This window comes from Thamnophis elegans, chromosome 5, assembly GCF_009769535.1.
Source record: "Thamnophis elegans isolate rThaEle1 chromosome 5, rThaEle1.pri, whole genome shotgun sequence".
In the NCBI taxonomy this organism is placed as follows: Eukaryota; Metazoa; Chordata; class Lepidosauria; order Squamata; family Colubridae; genus Thamnophis; species Thamnophis elegans.
Genome location: NC_045545.1, coordinates 50,028,040 through 50,044,570, shown reverse-complemented (window position 1 = coordinate 50,044,570; position 16,531 = coordinate 50,028,040). Strand labels below are relative to the sequence as shown.

Below are 16,531 nucleotides of genomic sequence, written 5' to 3'. Positions count from 1 at the left end.
CCAGAAGTCGTTCCCGAACTTCCGGTTTGCCTGTAGGACCGTTTTTTTGCGCTCCATAGGCTTCACGGAAGCTCATGAAGCCTCCGGAGGGCCTCCGGAGGGGGCAGGGAGGCTCTTTTTGCCATCCCCAGGCTCCTATAAAGCCTCTGGAGCCTCAGGAGGGTGAAAAATGGCTTTAAAAGGGGTGAACTCAGCTGGCCAGCGCGCGCATGCGCACTGGCCAGCTGACAGGGCAGCGCCTCATGTGCCCTGACAAATGGCTCTGCATGCCACCTGTAGCACGCGTGCCATAGGTTCGCCATCACTGCTCTAGTTCTATAAGAAAGCCAACAAGTTGGTCACCTTGTGTGCTCCTCATGAGAAGTAACCATTAGGTTAGTTGTCTAGAGAGATCAAAATTTTCTAGCCATCACTTTCCTCAATGTGAATGGAAATCTTAAATTATAGCAGATATTTGCCACCATAATGGAAATTTATCAGTGATTCACCACAAACCAGCAGATCTGGCATTTTTAATATGCAACACGGCCAGAGAACCCTTCTAAATATTCAGCCAAAGTGAAAACAAGTCCTAATGCAAAATAATATTGAGTGACAGTGATATGAGAGTGAGCCATATGATTGTTCAAGCTGTTTCTTCTATGTTATCCACTGAGCAGATGATAGGCTGTAATCTCTCTGCCTGAGAGGCACCTATTGTATTTGACTTTGCAGAGCGAAATGCACAGGGACAAAACTGACAGCTGATGGACAGTTCAGACTTTAAATGCAAATCCAAGCTTGTCTTGTGCCTAGCCCATTGCATTGAAGAAGCACCGCATTTACCACAGTTCTTACAGATTTGGTAATCACCCAAATCCAGAATGACACTGTGGGTCTTACAATTTGAAACAGTAGAACAATAAAAAGAAATATATAATGGACATCGCTCCAGAGGGCAGGCACCTCAACAGAAAAGACACACTCTAAAAGCACACCAACTCCGCCTGATCTTACTGAAAGAGCAGAGATCATAGGAGATAGGCAGTCCCTGAAATAACCTGGCCCCATGCCATGAAGGTCACATGGTAGCAAAATAATGCTTAGGGTCATCCAATACAAATTAGAACTTTATATGGCAAAAGTGATGCCAGATGTTCTGTATGGCTTTAGAAATGTTCCTTGGAACATGACACATTGTTGCTAATGCTTGCTGGATAACTGAGAAAGTCAAAGAATTCTAAAAAAAAAAGAAATCAACTATGTGCTTTATTAATTACATAAAGGCCTTTGAATGTGTTAATCATTTCAGGCTGTGGAAGCTTAGAAAAATTGGAAGCTTAGAACATCACACTATATACCTGTCAAGAAGCTATAGAACATGCAGAAATGGTCTGGCTCCAGGTTGGCAAATTGAGACAAGGGTATATACTCTGCCATAGGGGGCCACGGTGGCTCATGTGGTAAGATGCTGAGCTCCACTGAGGTTGGCAGCTCAGTGGCTTGATTCCTGTGAGCAAATAAACTGTATAGGGACAGGAAAGAAACCTCCCTCAATTGCCTACTGGCATTCAGGCGTCCTGTGGGCAAGCTAACACTGCCCGAAAAATTCCTTTCACAGAGGCAGCCGGGCACTTTGGTGATCCCTGGCTTATATGTGCCATATGCTTAAAAAAAAACAACCTCTCCCATATAGTGTATAAATAATATAGGCAATCTTCAATTAATGACAATAATTGGGGCTGAAATTTCCATTGCTAAGTGGTGCAGTCATAACAGTGCAATGCCATGTCACCACTGCACTGCTTACCAATGGGAATTTCAGCAGTCCCAACTGCCATCATTAATCACATTTGACTGATGGTAAAGATCCATCCCAGATTGGACCTCCTGGCCCTGAACCTTGGTAAGGTTCTGCCTCCTCTTGAAATCCTCCTACTTGCCTATCTCCATCCACCCCCATCTCTGCTGACTACCTATCTGTGGCCACCAGCTCCCCATGCTGTGCACCTTCTCCTGCCACCATGCACCAGGTACTACTATTGTATCGGCCAAAGCCTTTTTTTCATGCTGGTGAAGCTGGGGCTTCTCTTGTGCCCAACCCAGGGTGTATGTTTGTGTGTCAGCTGGGGCCTCCATTTGCCCTCCACCAAGGGTTTCCGCTCACGTCCCACCCAGGGTTTCTATTTGTGTACAAGCCTGGGCCTCTGTTTATGCCTGCCCGGTGCTGCTTTTTGCAAAAAAAAATCTGGCTGTGCTGGCAACAAAAGGATCCATCAAATAGATCTTCTTTCACACTGGCTTTCTGGGAACTTCTTTCACCAGTGACCAAAAGAAGGAGCTGGCTAGAAAGATCTTTCTTTCATCTTGGCTCAGCTGGGGCCTCCTTTTACAAGCCAGGCTTCTTTTACCAAAGGCCTTGGGTGAGGTATGAACAGAGGCCTTGGCAATTGAGCTAGTGAAGGTCATTAATGTATTCCCTTATCAGGGTGTGAGACAACTCTAGCTGCCCCAGCACAAAAGAAGACAACGCAAAAAAAGCTGCCCAGCTGGTACAGTAGTGGCAGTGGATTCAGGGCTGGTTAAAGCTGGGCAGTAGATGCAGCTGGCAGCAGTAGGTAAGCAGGTAGACAGCCAAAATACTTGTAAATGTGGGTGGGCCCAAATTTTGTTAATGTGACAAGGGTGCTTCAATGGTCAGAACTTCGAGGGTGGGTTATAAGACCCTTCATTCAACATCATTACAACTCTGAACAGCTGCTGAACAGAATGAACATTAACAAATGACTACTTGTATTAAATCTATATGCTGAATATATATTAAAGGAAGTGGATTAGAAGAAGAAAAAAGCCGAGAGGAGTCAACATCGCAACAAGATGGTCATGCGGTCTCGATGCTCTGAGACTGCAGCCAATACTTTTGCCACTGGGTGGTCCAAACGGACCTAAATTGTCCTGAAGAGACGGTGAACAGGAAGAATATGTCTTGCTGATCTCAGGGATATCGCAAAATCCCTGAAAGAAGCAAGATAAGTTTTACAAGCCGGCGACAAAAATCCAACCATGGCTGACAAAGTCGGGGCGGCTCCAAAATGGAAGGATACGGAAAGAGAAAGTATTTCCAGCTGGTGAGGAACTTTTACTGTTTTAAAAAGAGACTGCCTATAAAAACTTAAAGTTAATCTAAATTGAAGAATAGAAGAATCAAGCGGCGGAATTAAATTTGGAATGGTTTTGGACAGTGGTTATCTTACTTTTTAAATGCTATCTTCATGGATGGAATTTATGCAAGGCTTTTGAAACAGATGGATTAAGCTTTCTTCTTCTACTTTTTCTTTTATTGTTCTCTGAAACCTATAAATTAAAGTTTTCCTCTTTCATTGCTGTGGGTATTTTTCTTTCATTTAAAGATTGGAGACTTTTTTCTAACTTGAAATACAAAAAAGATACAAAAGGAAACTAGATTTTCAACAGTGTTACCACTGCTCGGAGGCTGGGAGGTTTTGTTGATTGGAGCTTTGTGTATTGAAAACGGAACACTTTTTTTCTCCATAGATTGTTTTGACTTGGCACCACAAGGCTTTACTGCTTGGATACAGAGAGTGAAGCACACAGATATCCCTTTGAAGTATATTTCTAATAAGAGAAAAGTGGAAACAAACGTTATTTGTGAATCTATGCTTTAATTTTATTAACCTTCCAAGCTAGAGCAGCTGTGTTTGTTAGAATAGCACAACTTCAAAAAAAAATAGAAGTCTCAAATTTGCAAAAGATACTTTCAGAAATACAAAAATTATCAAATATATATGAAAGAATAGAGAAATAACTGAAATACTTAGAGCACATAACAATAAAATATGATGAAAAAATTGAGGATGTCTATCAAATGCAAAATGGGGTGATTGAAACTCAAAAAATCGAAGTGGAAAATGAATATAAAGAGATTAAACCTGCTGATATTTATGGTAATTGGTTTGTTTCTGAAAATGGAAAGAATGGAATACTGAAAGAGGAATTAAATGGAGAGGAAATCTATTCCAGAGGGCAAGATACAGAAGAAGAAAAAACTAAAGAATCTATGGACTTAAAGAGAGAAATTCTATTAGCAAAAGCATTGATAACACTGCTGACAATCAAAGATAAGATGAATAAGGAAACAGGAAGAGGGCATCAAGATTATATGAGAGATCTTATAAGCAAGGAGTTGCTAAGAGAAGTCTATACAAAGCTGATCAAGAAAATGATTAGAGGACTGGCACCACAAATGGCAGAAGATATGAGACTGTTTTGCTATTGGAAAGATACAGGTTGATAGATGGAAGAATATAATTTAAAACTAGTTAAACTTAGTGAAATTTATTGATAATAGATATAGCTTAAATAAATAACTGATAATGTTACTAATGTATACAATGTGTAGTGTTATGATGAGTATAATTGGATATGAATATTGAATGGTACCCATGTAGGAAGATTAGCAATCCCTTTGGAATATACATAAAGGATAACAATAATAAAAACAACAACAACAACAACCAAGTTAGATACAATTAAAGTTTTGATTATTAGGGAGAAAATGTTATGATACAGGATATAGTCAAATAATGAGGGATAAGAATAACAACGTATATATAGATATGGGTATAACATAAGGAAACTGGATGTAAACTTTAAACAGTGATTTAGAAAGGAGGATTAGAAAACTTTGTTATTAAATATTATGGATGTTTAGCTAGAACAGGACATAAGGATTTAGTGTTAGTGGAGGATTTTAAAAATGGTAATTGAAAGGCCAGTATGTGGTTATGTATTAAATTTTGGTATATTTTATGATGAAGGATGCTTAAACAATTATAGTCAAATGAAATTGGAGATATAATGATGGTGACATGTATAAATATTTGAGTTAAAATATTTAAGTTAATATGAATTATGTTTGTTGATTGTGGAAGAGATGCATGAAAGTCTTTTTGTAACCAACTGATACATTTTCTATAGCATGTAAAGAAGGATGCTGTATTTGCTTTAAATTAAAAATTAAAAAAATATATTAAAAAAATATTTTAAAAAAGAAGAAAAAAGCCAACACAGTTCTAGGCTACATGAACAGAGGGATAGAATCAAGATCACGTGAAGTGTTAATACCACTTTATAATGCCTTTGTAAGGCCACACTTGGAATACTGCATTCAGTTTTGGTCGCCACGATGTAGAAAAGATATGGAGACTCTAGAAAGAGTGCAGAGAAGAGCAACAAAGATGATTAGGGGACTGGAGACTAAAACATATGAAGAACGTTTGCAGGAACTGGGTATGTCTAGTTTAATGAAAAGAAGGACTAGGGGTTCCAATATCTCAGGGGTTACCACAAAGAAGAGGGAGTCAAACTATTCTCCAAAGCACCTGAGGGTAGAACAAGAAGCAATAGGTGGAAACTAATCAAGGGGAGAAGCAACTTAGAACTGAGGAGAAATTTCCTGACAGTTGGAACAATTAACCAGTGGAACAACTTGCCTCCAGAAGTTGTGAATGCCCAAATACTGGAAGTCTTTAAGAAGATGTTGTATAGCCATTTGTCTGAAATGGTATAGGGTTTCCTGCCTAGGCAGGGGTTGGACGAGAAGACCCCCAAGGTCCCTTCCAACTCTGCTATTGTATTGTATTGTATTAAGATGAATGTGGTTTTAATATTGGATTACTATGTGCCATGCTGGTAATACTACTCTTCCAGAAACTTCTTACTAAAGCCAAGGAGGAGAGTGGAAAAAAGGAGACTAAAATAAAATACAGTATAAAGAAGCCCAAACTAATAACAATACAACAACCAACCTTAGAACTGATAATGAAGTTATTGAAGTGGTACATAGCTTCTGCATTTTACAATCAACCTTCAACAGCAAAGAAACAGGTAATCAAGAAATATGCTACAGATGAGTACAGAGTAGAATAGCTACAGGGTTTTTGGATAAGAAATTCAGATGCCATAATGTCCCTCTATTTACAAAGATCACAGTAGTGGAACCAATGACATTTTTTGTGACATTGTCTGGAAGCAAAAACTGGATTTGAAGAAGCAGGATAGAAAGAGTATTGATGTTTTAGAAATGTGGTGTCAGAGAAGGTTCATGGCATTGCTATGGATAGCCAAAACAAAAACAAAAAATAAATGACTTATCAAACAACCCAGCACTTTTATTCTGGCACAAATGACCAGATTCAAATTATCCTACTTCAGACTCATTATACAAAGACCTAGCTCTTTCAAGAAAGAAAGGTGAAAGATCACAACCAACAGCAAAGTGGATGGACACAGTTATAGTGATGCTAGCCGAAAAGACAGGTTAGGTGTATTATCATAGAGAAAACCTATGTCACTAAGAAGTGACCCTAACTGAATGGAACAAAATCTATCCATCTATTCCTCAGTATCATTAAAGGTGATCATCAACACCCTGAACTGCACCCAAAAGTCACTGACAACCAGTGCAGCTCACAGAACATAGTGGTGTCATATAGCCAGATGGGGCTCACAAGTTATTTCTGTAACAAGAATTGGAAAGGACCTTGGCGGTCATCTAGTCCAACTCCCTGCTCACGCAGGAGATCTGTACTAGGGATTCGAACTGCCGACTTTTCTGATTGACAAGCTCAGTGTCTTAGCCACTGAGCCACCAAGTCAGTGTTTTTGTCTTTGCAAAGGTTGAGGGAAGCAATAAAAATATTCCCCCAGATAATTAAGCTGGGAAGAGACTAATGCATTATAATAACCAAGTCAAATGTACATACAGCCTAAAGGAAAGAAAACAACCAAGAACAGGAATAACACAGGAAAGAAGAAATATAAGGTGGCATTTAAATGAGAATTGTGTCTGACATGACACAATTAAAAAACATAAAATATGAGTACAGTACAGGTGGAGAAAAAATCCTATGGCTTGGCACAAGCATCTCAATATTAAACTCTAGCAATGGTATCATATTTCTCTGTAATACAAATTCTGATGTTTGGCAACCTAATTGTGATAAGTACCTGATCAGTGACCAGAAAGTTCATGTATCTGAGAATTTTAGGTGCATGGATTGTTTTTCTTCAGGGGTCAGTCAAGCTAATACAATTTTGATTCCTGCATGCGTCCAATATTAAGCACAGGACAGAATCCCTGAGCTGCTCAACAAATGTTTTAGCGAGCAAGTTCCCGGATGTTTATAAATCTCTTGTATATACACTGAATTGTCTCAAAATAATTTATAAATTATTCAAATCAAATCTTTATTATGGTCAAAGGCCAGCATAAGGAGAGTGAAGTACATTAAATTAGCAAGCATAGAAAATAGATCAGAGTCTAAAAATTAATTAAAAGTTAAAAGACATAAAAAAGAAAGTAAATATAATAAAACCCCAAAGTCTAGAAAGGAATCTAAAAGGAGGGGCAGAAGCATTAGATGAGTGTAGGGGAGCACAAAGGTTAGCATGTGGCTGACTAAATCTATCACAGAAGAGAGCACTCTAGTATGACAAGCTAGATGCTAATTGAGACTAGTTTATCACACAAGTCATTGTCTGACAGATTTTAAACACTGCTGGGCAGAACCTGGCAACATTGTATGTTATAGCAGGATTAATATATGAAAGCAGCAGGGAGGTGTGGAATTGTCTTGTGCACCCTGGGTATTTATGTAATAATGGTGAAATATGTCTAGTACAAATCCCTGTAGTTCATGCAAAGGGGAAGCAGATGTTCTGTTGTTTTTGCGTGTCTAGAGTCACACAGCCACTGTCTCTCCAAAGAATCTTCCTGTACTGGCCTTCAAGGACAGTTTAGTGGAAGGCACGACATCCTACCGGAGTAAAACCCTTAACGGATAGGTACTTCAGTTTGCAAATTATTTGTAATTTATATTAAACAATGATAAATCTACTCTACGAAAAGGAACAGTATTTGTAAAAAATACCTCATAAATCTGATGCAAGCAATCTAGCCCTGCTTCATAACTTACAATTTAATTACTTTCTAATAATAAAAGCACTAGACCACTAGACCAGAATAATATTACCATCTCAGTAGGATTATAAAGTATGAACACCTAGAGAAAAATAAAGGCTGATACAATTTTGCCTTTGAATCTTGAAAAACCAAATTGTATTTTATTATTTCTGCAGTGTTTCATTATTTGCAACTATTTTATTTTACACTGATGTCCTTAGATTTTCCTGAAATAATTTGTATTTAGTGTAGACATATTTAGGATTCAGAAGATCACTTCAAATAGATATTAACTATTTGAATAAATTTATTTAGGCTGTCCTATAATAGATAGGCATACATCTCCAAAAAGTGGGGTGCTACTTCCTGGCATAGACATATCTCACTTCAATTTTTGACATATCTCACTTCAATCTTCAAGAAGAATAAGAACTGTTTTATGTAAAATACAATGTGCTTTGAGTGCTGCAGATTGATTTGGGGAGTACTGAATATTTATAAACACATTACAAAAACAAATTTACCACGTTAGCCTTCAGCTATGTTTAAAAGCACTCAAATATTTATGCTATCCACAGCCTAACTCATACAAGTTCTTTCCTTCTAATTTATTCTCCAGTGAAATAAGCTAATAAGCAGCTTTTCTTAGCTAATGTGTTGCTTTGTGCTTTCATATTTCTATATTTGTAAATAGTTGAAAATGCCATTCAACATACCAACTTCAATAAAATGTGAGAAACGGTACAATATTAGCTGAAAATGTAACTTATTGACAATCAATTCAACTCCATCTATCTTATTCAAAGCATCAGCACAAAGTATCTTTGATTTCATGTAGCTTCTTCCGCTAAAGAAGAAAAATGAACAGCTACAGCAAGCTTCTCTCTCCCACTTGATTCTGAATTGGTTTGTACTTTAGGTCTAGGCTTATAATATTTCGGGGGGGGGGGGAGATCAATTGTATTATCCAATACATAATATTTATAATATATTTTTGTTTTGCTGTAAATAGAGCTTGCTTAAGAAACATCCAGTATGGCCACATCATCCTATTGATTACTTGAAAGAGAATGTGACTATCAACAGAAAAAAAGATTGATCTAAGCATGACTGAACCAGCCTAGCATCTTAATAACAAGAAATAGAGTCACAGAATAGTAAACAATGTTGGAGAAATCACTATTAGACAAAGGTGATATGAATATGCTCCTATAGTAATAAATAGCAATCATTTTTATGTATTTAAAATTGTAATTATTTAATTACTTTTGTTACATATAGGTGGTTATATTTAAGTACATATTTGATTATTATAATGTCATATGTTTTTCTTTTACCTTACAGAAAATACCTTAAAGAAGCAATGGATTAGTTACATGACACTAATTACTAGATCAGGTTATAGAAGCATACTGAGCAATTTTACAGAATTTCAGACTTTAAATAATCTACAATCAAAATGTAGCATTTGTGACAGCAAATTAAAGAGAAAATGACAAAAATAACCAATTTTATAGCTACATGAACATTGTTTAATTCCATATAATTGCAAGGTTGAATGACCAATGTATTTATTCTTTCATTTATGAGCTCAAGGTGGTGCACACAGTACTCCATCATCCTTTTTTCTCTCTTCAAGGAACAATCTTGGAAATTAGGCTGGCCTGTGAGTGAGTGCTTGGCACAAAATCATCCAGTGACTGGATGGCAGAGGATACTTGAACCTGGTCTCTCCAGTCCTAGCTCAATATCTGAACTGCTACACAACACTAGGCTTGAAGATGCTAATTGATCACTTTGCTTTAAGATAAACTAATAAATGGGATTCTTATTTTCTACCACTTGAAATCTGCTCACTCCATAGGTGCTAGTCAGGAGGATGTGTTGTATTTTTCTATATACACCCAGGATTTGAGTGGAGAGTTAATGGATGGCCTTCTTAGCTGAAGACTCCTCACTCTAGAGCCCATATTGCTCTAGGCTCCTGTAGCCTAGAAATGATTGATTCCACTTTTGCCAAGTGAACACCCCCCCACCCCGCTTGCCCTCCTAGAGTCAGAATGCCCCCAAATCTTGGTAACAGGAAGGCAATAAAATGTAATTTTTCTACTGGACCTTAAGGGCCTAAATAATATTGTTTTAATTGCTGTATTTTGCAACTGCAAATTGCATATAATCTAAATAATAGAGGGCATACTGGTATAAATATATAAATACCAATATGATAAACTTCTGAGTATGAAAATTTCACAGAATGTCCCAGGCCATCCTGTATTTTTAAAATGTTTTATTAGAGTTTAAATATTTTTATTTCAAATTTGAGATATCCTTAGAATCCCTGAACCATCCCATTTCATGCTTGAAACTGAATGTTTCACAAAAATTCATGGGCAAAACATTTAGAAATAGAACATTTCTATTTCTATTTTATTTTATGTTACTTCCTTTGTATCTATTTTTAAACACGTCTCTCCATTGACTGTCTTGCCTTATAGAGAAAAATAAAATATTTTTCCTGAACTCTATAGTTATTACAGATACTCATGCAAACACATTATAACCAGAGTAATAATCTGTTATTCTCCAAAACTGTATTGTAGTTCCACAATCCCATTATATCTTCCCTCTGACAATTCTGCATAATTATTTCCATTTTTAGGTTCCAGTAAACCAGTTAAAAAGTTTGAAAATAATTCAATCTAATTTATTTTATTAGGAACGAAGTCTGATCAACTAAGTTTGAATTCAATTTCAAATTTCATAAAGTCACAGTTATTCCCGAGATGGAGTGAGGCTTAAGAAGATAAGAAAAAACAGTTTGTTATTAAAGAAAAGTTCTATTCTATAGGTATCCCAAAGAACTGTAAAATATTTTAATAGTAATAATTATTCATTATACTTCTAGTATTGCTGCTTACTCCTTGATACAAATATTAAACTTACATAATTCAGATTTTCAAATAAAGTTACAATTCAAGTTATCAACAAAATACCAACGGAACAAAAGGCAATTATTCTGTTAGGGCAGTGGTAGTGGTAGGAACTAGTGGGCGTTCCAGCTTTCATGGTGGGCGGTAGGGGTTTGCTGTTACTCTGCTTTATAAATTTTATAAAGTAAAGTTACTTCCCTACTTTATAAATCACCATTACGTGGAACCAATGGGTGGTTAGAAAATTTTACTACTAACAGAGATACAAAAGTGGGTGGTAGGTATAAAAAGGTTGACTACCCCTGTGTTAGGGTATATAATTACTGATCCTCCTCAAATTTTTAAAAGATAATATATGCAAATTTTTTGGCGAAAAACAGACTAAGCATTATAGAAATAAAATGGCATTCTGCAAGAGCTTTAGTAATTTGGATAAAAAATCTTGAAGTATTTAAAATAAATACATTTCTGGCAGACTTTTTTCGTCACAGTAATAATTTTAGACGTAATACTTCTGATTCAGTTGCAAAAAAGAGCCCTGAAGTTTATAGGGTCACAAAGGAAACATCTGTGTACCTTAAAATATACACATCTTTTCCCAGGACTTCACAGCAGCTGTGCAATCTTATTAAAAAATGCCCCAACTTTAAGGAGTTGCAGATTGCAATATTTTACACCCAAGGTACTCCAAAAGACCTTTTAAGAATTGAATATCCCAGCACTACACAAGTAATAATAAATATTGATTTCATACTTTCAATTTATAATCCACACAATTTAATCTCCCTAATTTGTTTGCTAATGGATTTTCTTTAATATTCTTTTTAGACCTGGCATGGCATAATGTTTCCCCAACTAAGTCTTAACTGCTTAATAATAAATTTTCCGATCTATAAAAGGCAGTTTGCATGCTCATGCAACTGCGTTTTAAGTCAGAGTAGAATAACTAAGGAATGCTTTAGTGCTGTTTGAAGAATAGCACTTAATCTCTGTTGACTTCTGATCAGAACAAAGTTCTATTAAAGAATGATTTCTCATATATTATGCTGACTTCCCATTAATCCTAGGAATTAGCTATTTTAAGAGAGCATTCAAAAACATCCAGGTACTCCTCGACTTTTGAAGCCTTCTCACTAACATAAAGCAGCCCTGGATACATAGTATGACCCAATCTTTTCCCACAAACTATTCTAGAGAGAATATGCTATGCAAACATATTCTAATGTGACACTGATTCTCAATAGAATAATACCATTTTAGACAACACTGAATACATTTAAAACTTTTCCTAAATTCTGCATCACATAAGATTAAATGTCTGAATTCAATTCATAGTATAATTTTAATTATCTATTAAATATATTTGATACTAGGATAAATAACCACTGCTTCTACTCTTTCATCCCTGATCCATTTTTAACCATGGAATTCCTGCAGCAATTTTTATTTTACTTTTTAAAAAATCCAGCTTGGTCTTACCTCATCCCACTCGGAAGCAAAGGAAGGTGATTTCTCCAGCCTTTTTTTCCCAGTGCTACAATTGGAGAGGGATTCACTTCTGCTTCCCATAGTATCGTCCTCTGTTGGTGAGGTGGTCAAAAGATCAGAATCCGATTTTGATAAGCTACGGCTAAGTTTGAGGTCTGCTTTGGACTTGCTTCCTGGATGAACTCTTCCCAAAACACTGCTCTTGTCTCCATCCTCAACACTACCGGGGTGCTGTGGCAAATGAGGATGTGCCAAAGTTCCAGAATCCAACTTGTCACGGATATGGCGTATGGCTGAATAGACCACTTTATTTTGGTCTGCAGTACTAGATTGTACCGATCCAGAAGCCTCAACGTTTTCCAGCTGCATAGCAATTCCCTCTGTACTTCCTTTGCCCACAGCAGAAATGAGTCTCAAAGGGTCCTCATTTATGTCACACACCGGAGAAGAACCATGCAGAAGACCTGAGAATTGATCCAGTACCTGGGCATCTTGGACATCTGCTTGGCTGTGGCTTCTGTTGAACCTTTTTTGGTCTTCAAAGGGGTACAAAACCCCACCAAAATAAAACCCAACAAATAGAAATCAAGAGAAACAGGATTTTAGCTTTTCTCCCTCAGAGAGAGAGAGAGAAAGAAAAGAAGAAGAAAGAACAGCATTGTTCAGAGTCCTCAGATTTTACCCAAAGTTGGAACATTTATGAAATTCTAAACAGTGGCCTGATTTATGCAATCTGGCAGCCCACTCTGTTTCATTTTATTCCTGTTAACACTAACAATCAGCCCTTGCTATATAAGGTTTGGAGAAGTGCTAACTATACCCAGCAAAGGGGAGGAGGGGAGAGACTGAGTCTCCTGGAACATATTTCCATAAAGGCCAAAGTGTTATTTAGAGCAACACTCCCTATTCCTTGGCACAGAATGCTGGGTGGGGAAAGATGAGCTGCAAACAACCTGCAAACATGAACAAATTCCCCCCTCCACCCAACAGCTGTTTCCTTCCCTGGTGACTTGAACTCACCTCCTTTTGCAACAGCAACAATTCCTTTAAAGCCTCACTTTGCGTTAACTAATATCACCACATAAAGTGGTCTCTTTCTACTGCTGCAGTAAATTTCAGCTTGCAATATGTATTGCAGCAGAGAGGTAACATTATAACAAGACTCATGCTTTAATATATTGTATCAAAAATCAGAACCTGATTAAAGCATGAATAATTCACTGGTGTAAATTATGTAAAAGCTTATAGCAAAGAGCCACTCCGAACAACAATCATTAATGTATTGCCCAATATTTAATATTGATAAAAGCCATGTTATGCAACCTAGGTTCTCCACAATGGTACTTTACTCTTTGGAGAATATCTAGGAAACAGAAAGGAAGGGAAGCTTTTTCCTATAGTACATATCTTAGATTGAACATACAAGCATAGGTAGGAAAGATATTAACTTCAAATCCAAAATTACCCTGGTAGGCTCTACTCAGCCAAAGTTGTTACATTTTGCAATGATTCAGTAGTCCTTCATTATTCCTAAATCAAATCAGAAAGTATTTATCTCTGATTCAATTGGAGCCTTTGTTGATTAATCAGTATGGAGAAATCAGAACAAATCAGGAAAGGTTCTTTCAATGAGACACCTTATACGGTCATTTCTAAGGACTTTTGCTTCTATTTAACATGTTATAAGCTTTTAGAAGGCTAAATCATTACTCTTTTCTAAAACACTAAGCTGTGGCTGATATAACTTAAAAACATTAAGCTTTATGTATTATTTAAATTTTTCTACAGGACATATTCTACAGGAGGTTTGACAAAATTATATTTATTGGCAGCTATTTCTCTAAGCTTAAAAATTACTCAATATGTAAGAAAATACTTTTAATAAAATCTCTTATTGCAGAGGTACGAAGTACTTTAAGCATGTGTGCCAGAAATGTTTTTGCGTTTATTTTCTTACTCAAAATCATGAAGAACAAGATTTGGGGCGGGGGGTGGGTGGGGTCTGAGAGCATTTTATAGAACAATATTGCATGCAGACCAGGTTTACATTAAGATTCTTATCTTGATATGTGTGTAGCAGAGGAAATGTAACAGTCCAAGCTACCTTTCACTGTCAAATCTTTCCCATTAAAGTATAAATGACAAGTCTCCAGAGGAAGTATAGTGTCTAAGAGGAACATCTTGTCTGCTTTCATAGATTTGTGATAATATATCACAAATCTGTGATAATATATCAATAGCAACATATAGGAAAAGATGAATAAAATGCCTCTACACTTTACTGTTTGCCCAAAATGCTCAATACAGCATCTATAAACAGTGTTAACATTTCGCAACACTGTTATCAGGGGGTGGAAAAGCAGCTGACAGTGTGTATCACAAAACTGAAACATTTCATTCTTCCAACAACAGCTATGAAGCCCAACAAAGCCATCACTGTTGCAATGAAACTGTGCCTGCATTTCCCATCTCCCGAAAGCAAAACAACAAACAAAAAAATATCTTCCAGCCTGAGCAGAGGCCTGTAAGAGGCATTTGATTTTTTTTGTCATGCTAGCTAGATCGAAGGATTCCTGCATATATTAAAAAACAAACACCATTTTTTTCCTGTATAGGTTTCTATGAAGTTGGAATGATTCAGAATGATTACCTACCTTTTGGCATCTCAACCAACTGAGATTCAGGACTTGGATATTGTTCAGAATGGCTAGAAGAAAAATCGGAGGAAGCTTGGCAATTTAGTGGCCACTGACCATCCTGAGAAGATAGACCTTTTCGGGACCATGTCTGCAAAAAATCATGTAAAATGTAATTAATTTTATTAGTTATGATTTATCAACAGTTAACCTTTATAAAATTATGTAAGTTAAACATAATTGCATATGCCTCTTTACTTTAAGTATCATGCTTCCAAACTTTCAAAGGCTTAGTACAAACTTTGACAAATGGCAATATTTAAAATGCAAAAATCCCCAATTAGAATTAATATGTTGATCTCAATATGATGGGTTCTCAAATATTTTGGTACAACTACAGTCATTCTTCTGCACTGACCATGTTAGCCAGAGATGATGGGAAATTACTAAATTTTAAACAAGGTTATGGAAAAAAGAAAATACTTTCATGGAATATTGAACCCTTATAATATTTGACAATGCCTAGTTCATTTTGAAATGCAGGTAGTGATTATATCAGAATTTTAACAGAATACAAAATCTAATTGTCAGATTCCATTTTTGAATTTGAACTGATAGATAGGAAAATTCTATTACCTATATTATTTGTTAAATCAAATTCATGGTAGCAACAACTAATTCCACTTTACTTTAACTGTATCATAAAAATATTTGATAAATACATTTAAAATAAATCATTCTATTTTTAAAAGACAAGTAATAATTGAATATCTATTTGAATAGATATTTTTGAATTTTTTTTCCTTAGATATAAACCAAAAGCAATCAATAATTTTAGCTATATACTACTTCAACGAGAAAGTTGAAGATCAAACCTGCAAAACATATGGCCCATGGCCTGCATACAGTCCATCAAATAGTCTTTTGTGGCCTCTGGTGTTTTTCAGAAACTCAAATTCATTGCCATCAAACATAACCACTGTTGCCACTTCATAAGTCATGCTGATGAGTGAATCCAAGCCTCACTGAGGCTTCCAGCTACAGCATTGCCACTGCTCTGCCAGCCACAAGACAGTTGACCTGTAGTCAAAGGTAGCCTCTGCAGCCACAATTATTTTTAATTTTTTGATGTAGTCTTTTCCCTTCTACAAATTGTGCAGGCCTGGTCTAGATACAACACTTGGTATTTGCTTTTTCTTCTTCTTCTTCATCATTATCATCATCATCTCATATCTAAACATGGGCAGTTAGCATTGTTAAAAACATAAAACACTACAAAAAATAAGTCTGTCCATCGTCCATCCCCCTGCCCTAAAAACAACACAAGACAGAACAATAATGGCAAAGATAACAAACCCAGAAGGGAACAAAAAAAGAAGAAGCATCAATCATTTTGCTAATTATGTAGGCTTACATAGAATTTTAGTTTACAAACTAGAAATGCATAAAATGAAGCTTAGTTCGTCAACAGCACAGCACCTATTAATAAACTTTATGTTCCAAATGCTGCTAAG

The 16,531-nt window shown here is 36.3% G+C and overlaps 1 protein-coding gene across 5 annotated transcripts in view; it reads right to left on the bottom strand.

Moving 5' to 3' along the window:
• Positions 1-16,531, bottom strand: part of ANKS1A (ankyrin repeat and sterile alpha motif domain containing 1A) — a 137,522-nt gene that overhangs the window by 51,151 nt on the left and 69,840 nt on the right. For all 5 annotated transcript variants that reach the window (XM_032218726.1, XM_032218724.1, XM_032218725.1 and 2 more), the window contains 2 exons: positions 15,036-15,168; positions 12,373-12,917 (listed from right to left, as the gene is read on the bottom strand). In XM_032218726.1, coding sequence (XP_032074617.1) covers positions 12,373-12,917; positions 15,036-15,168 — 678 coding nt within the window. The remainder of the gene's footprint in view (positions 1-12,372; positions 12,918-15,035; positions 15,169-16,531) is intronic.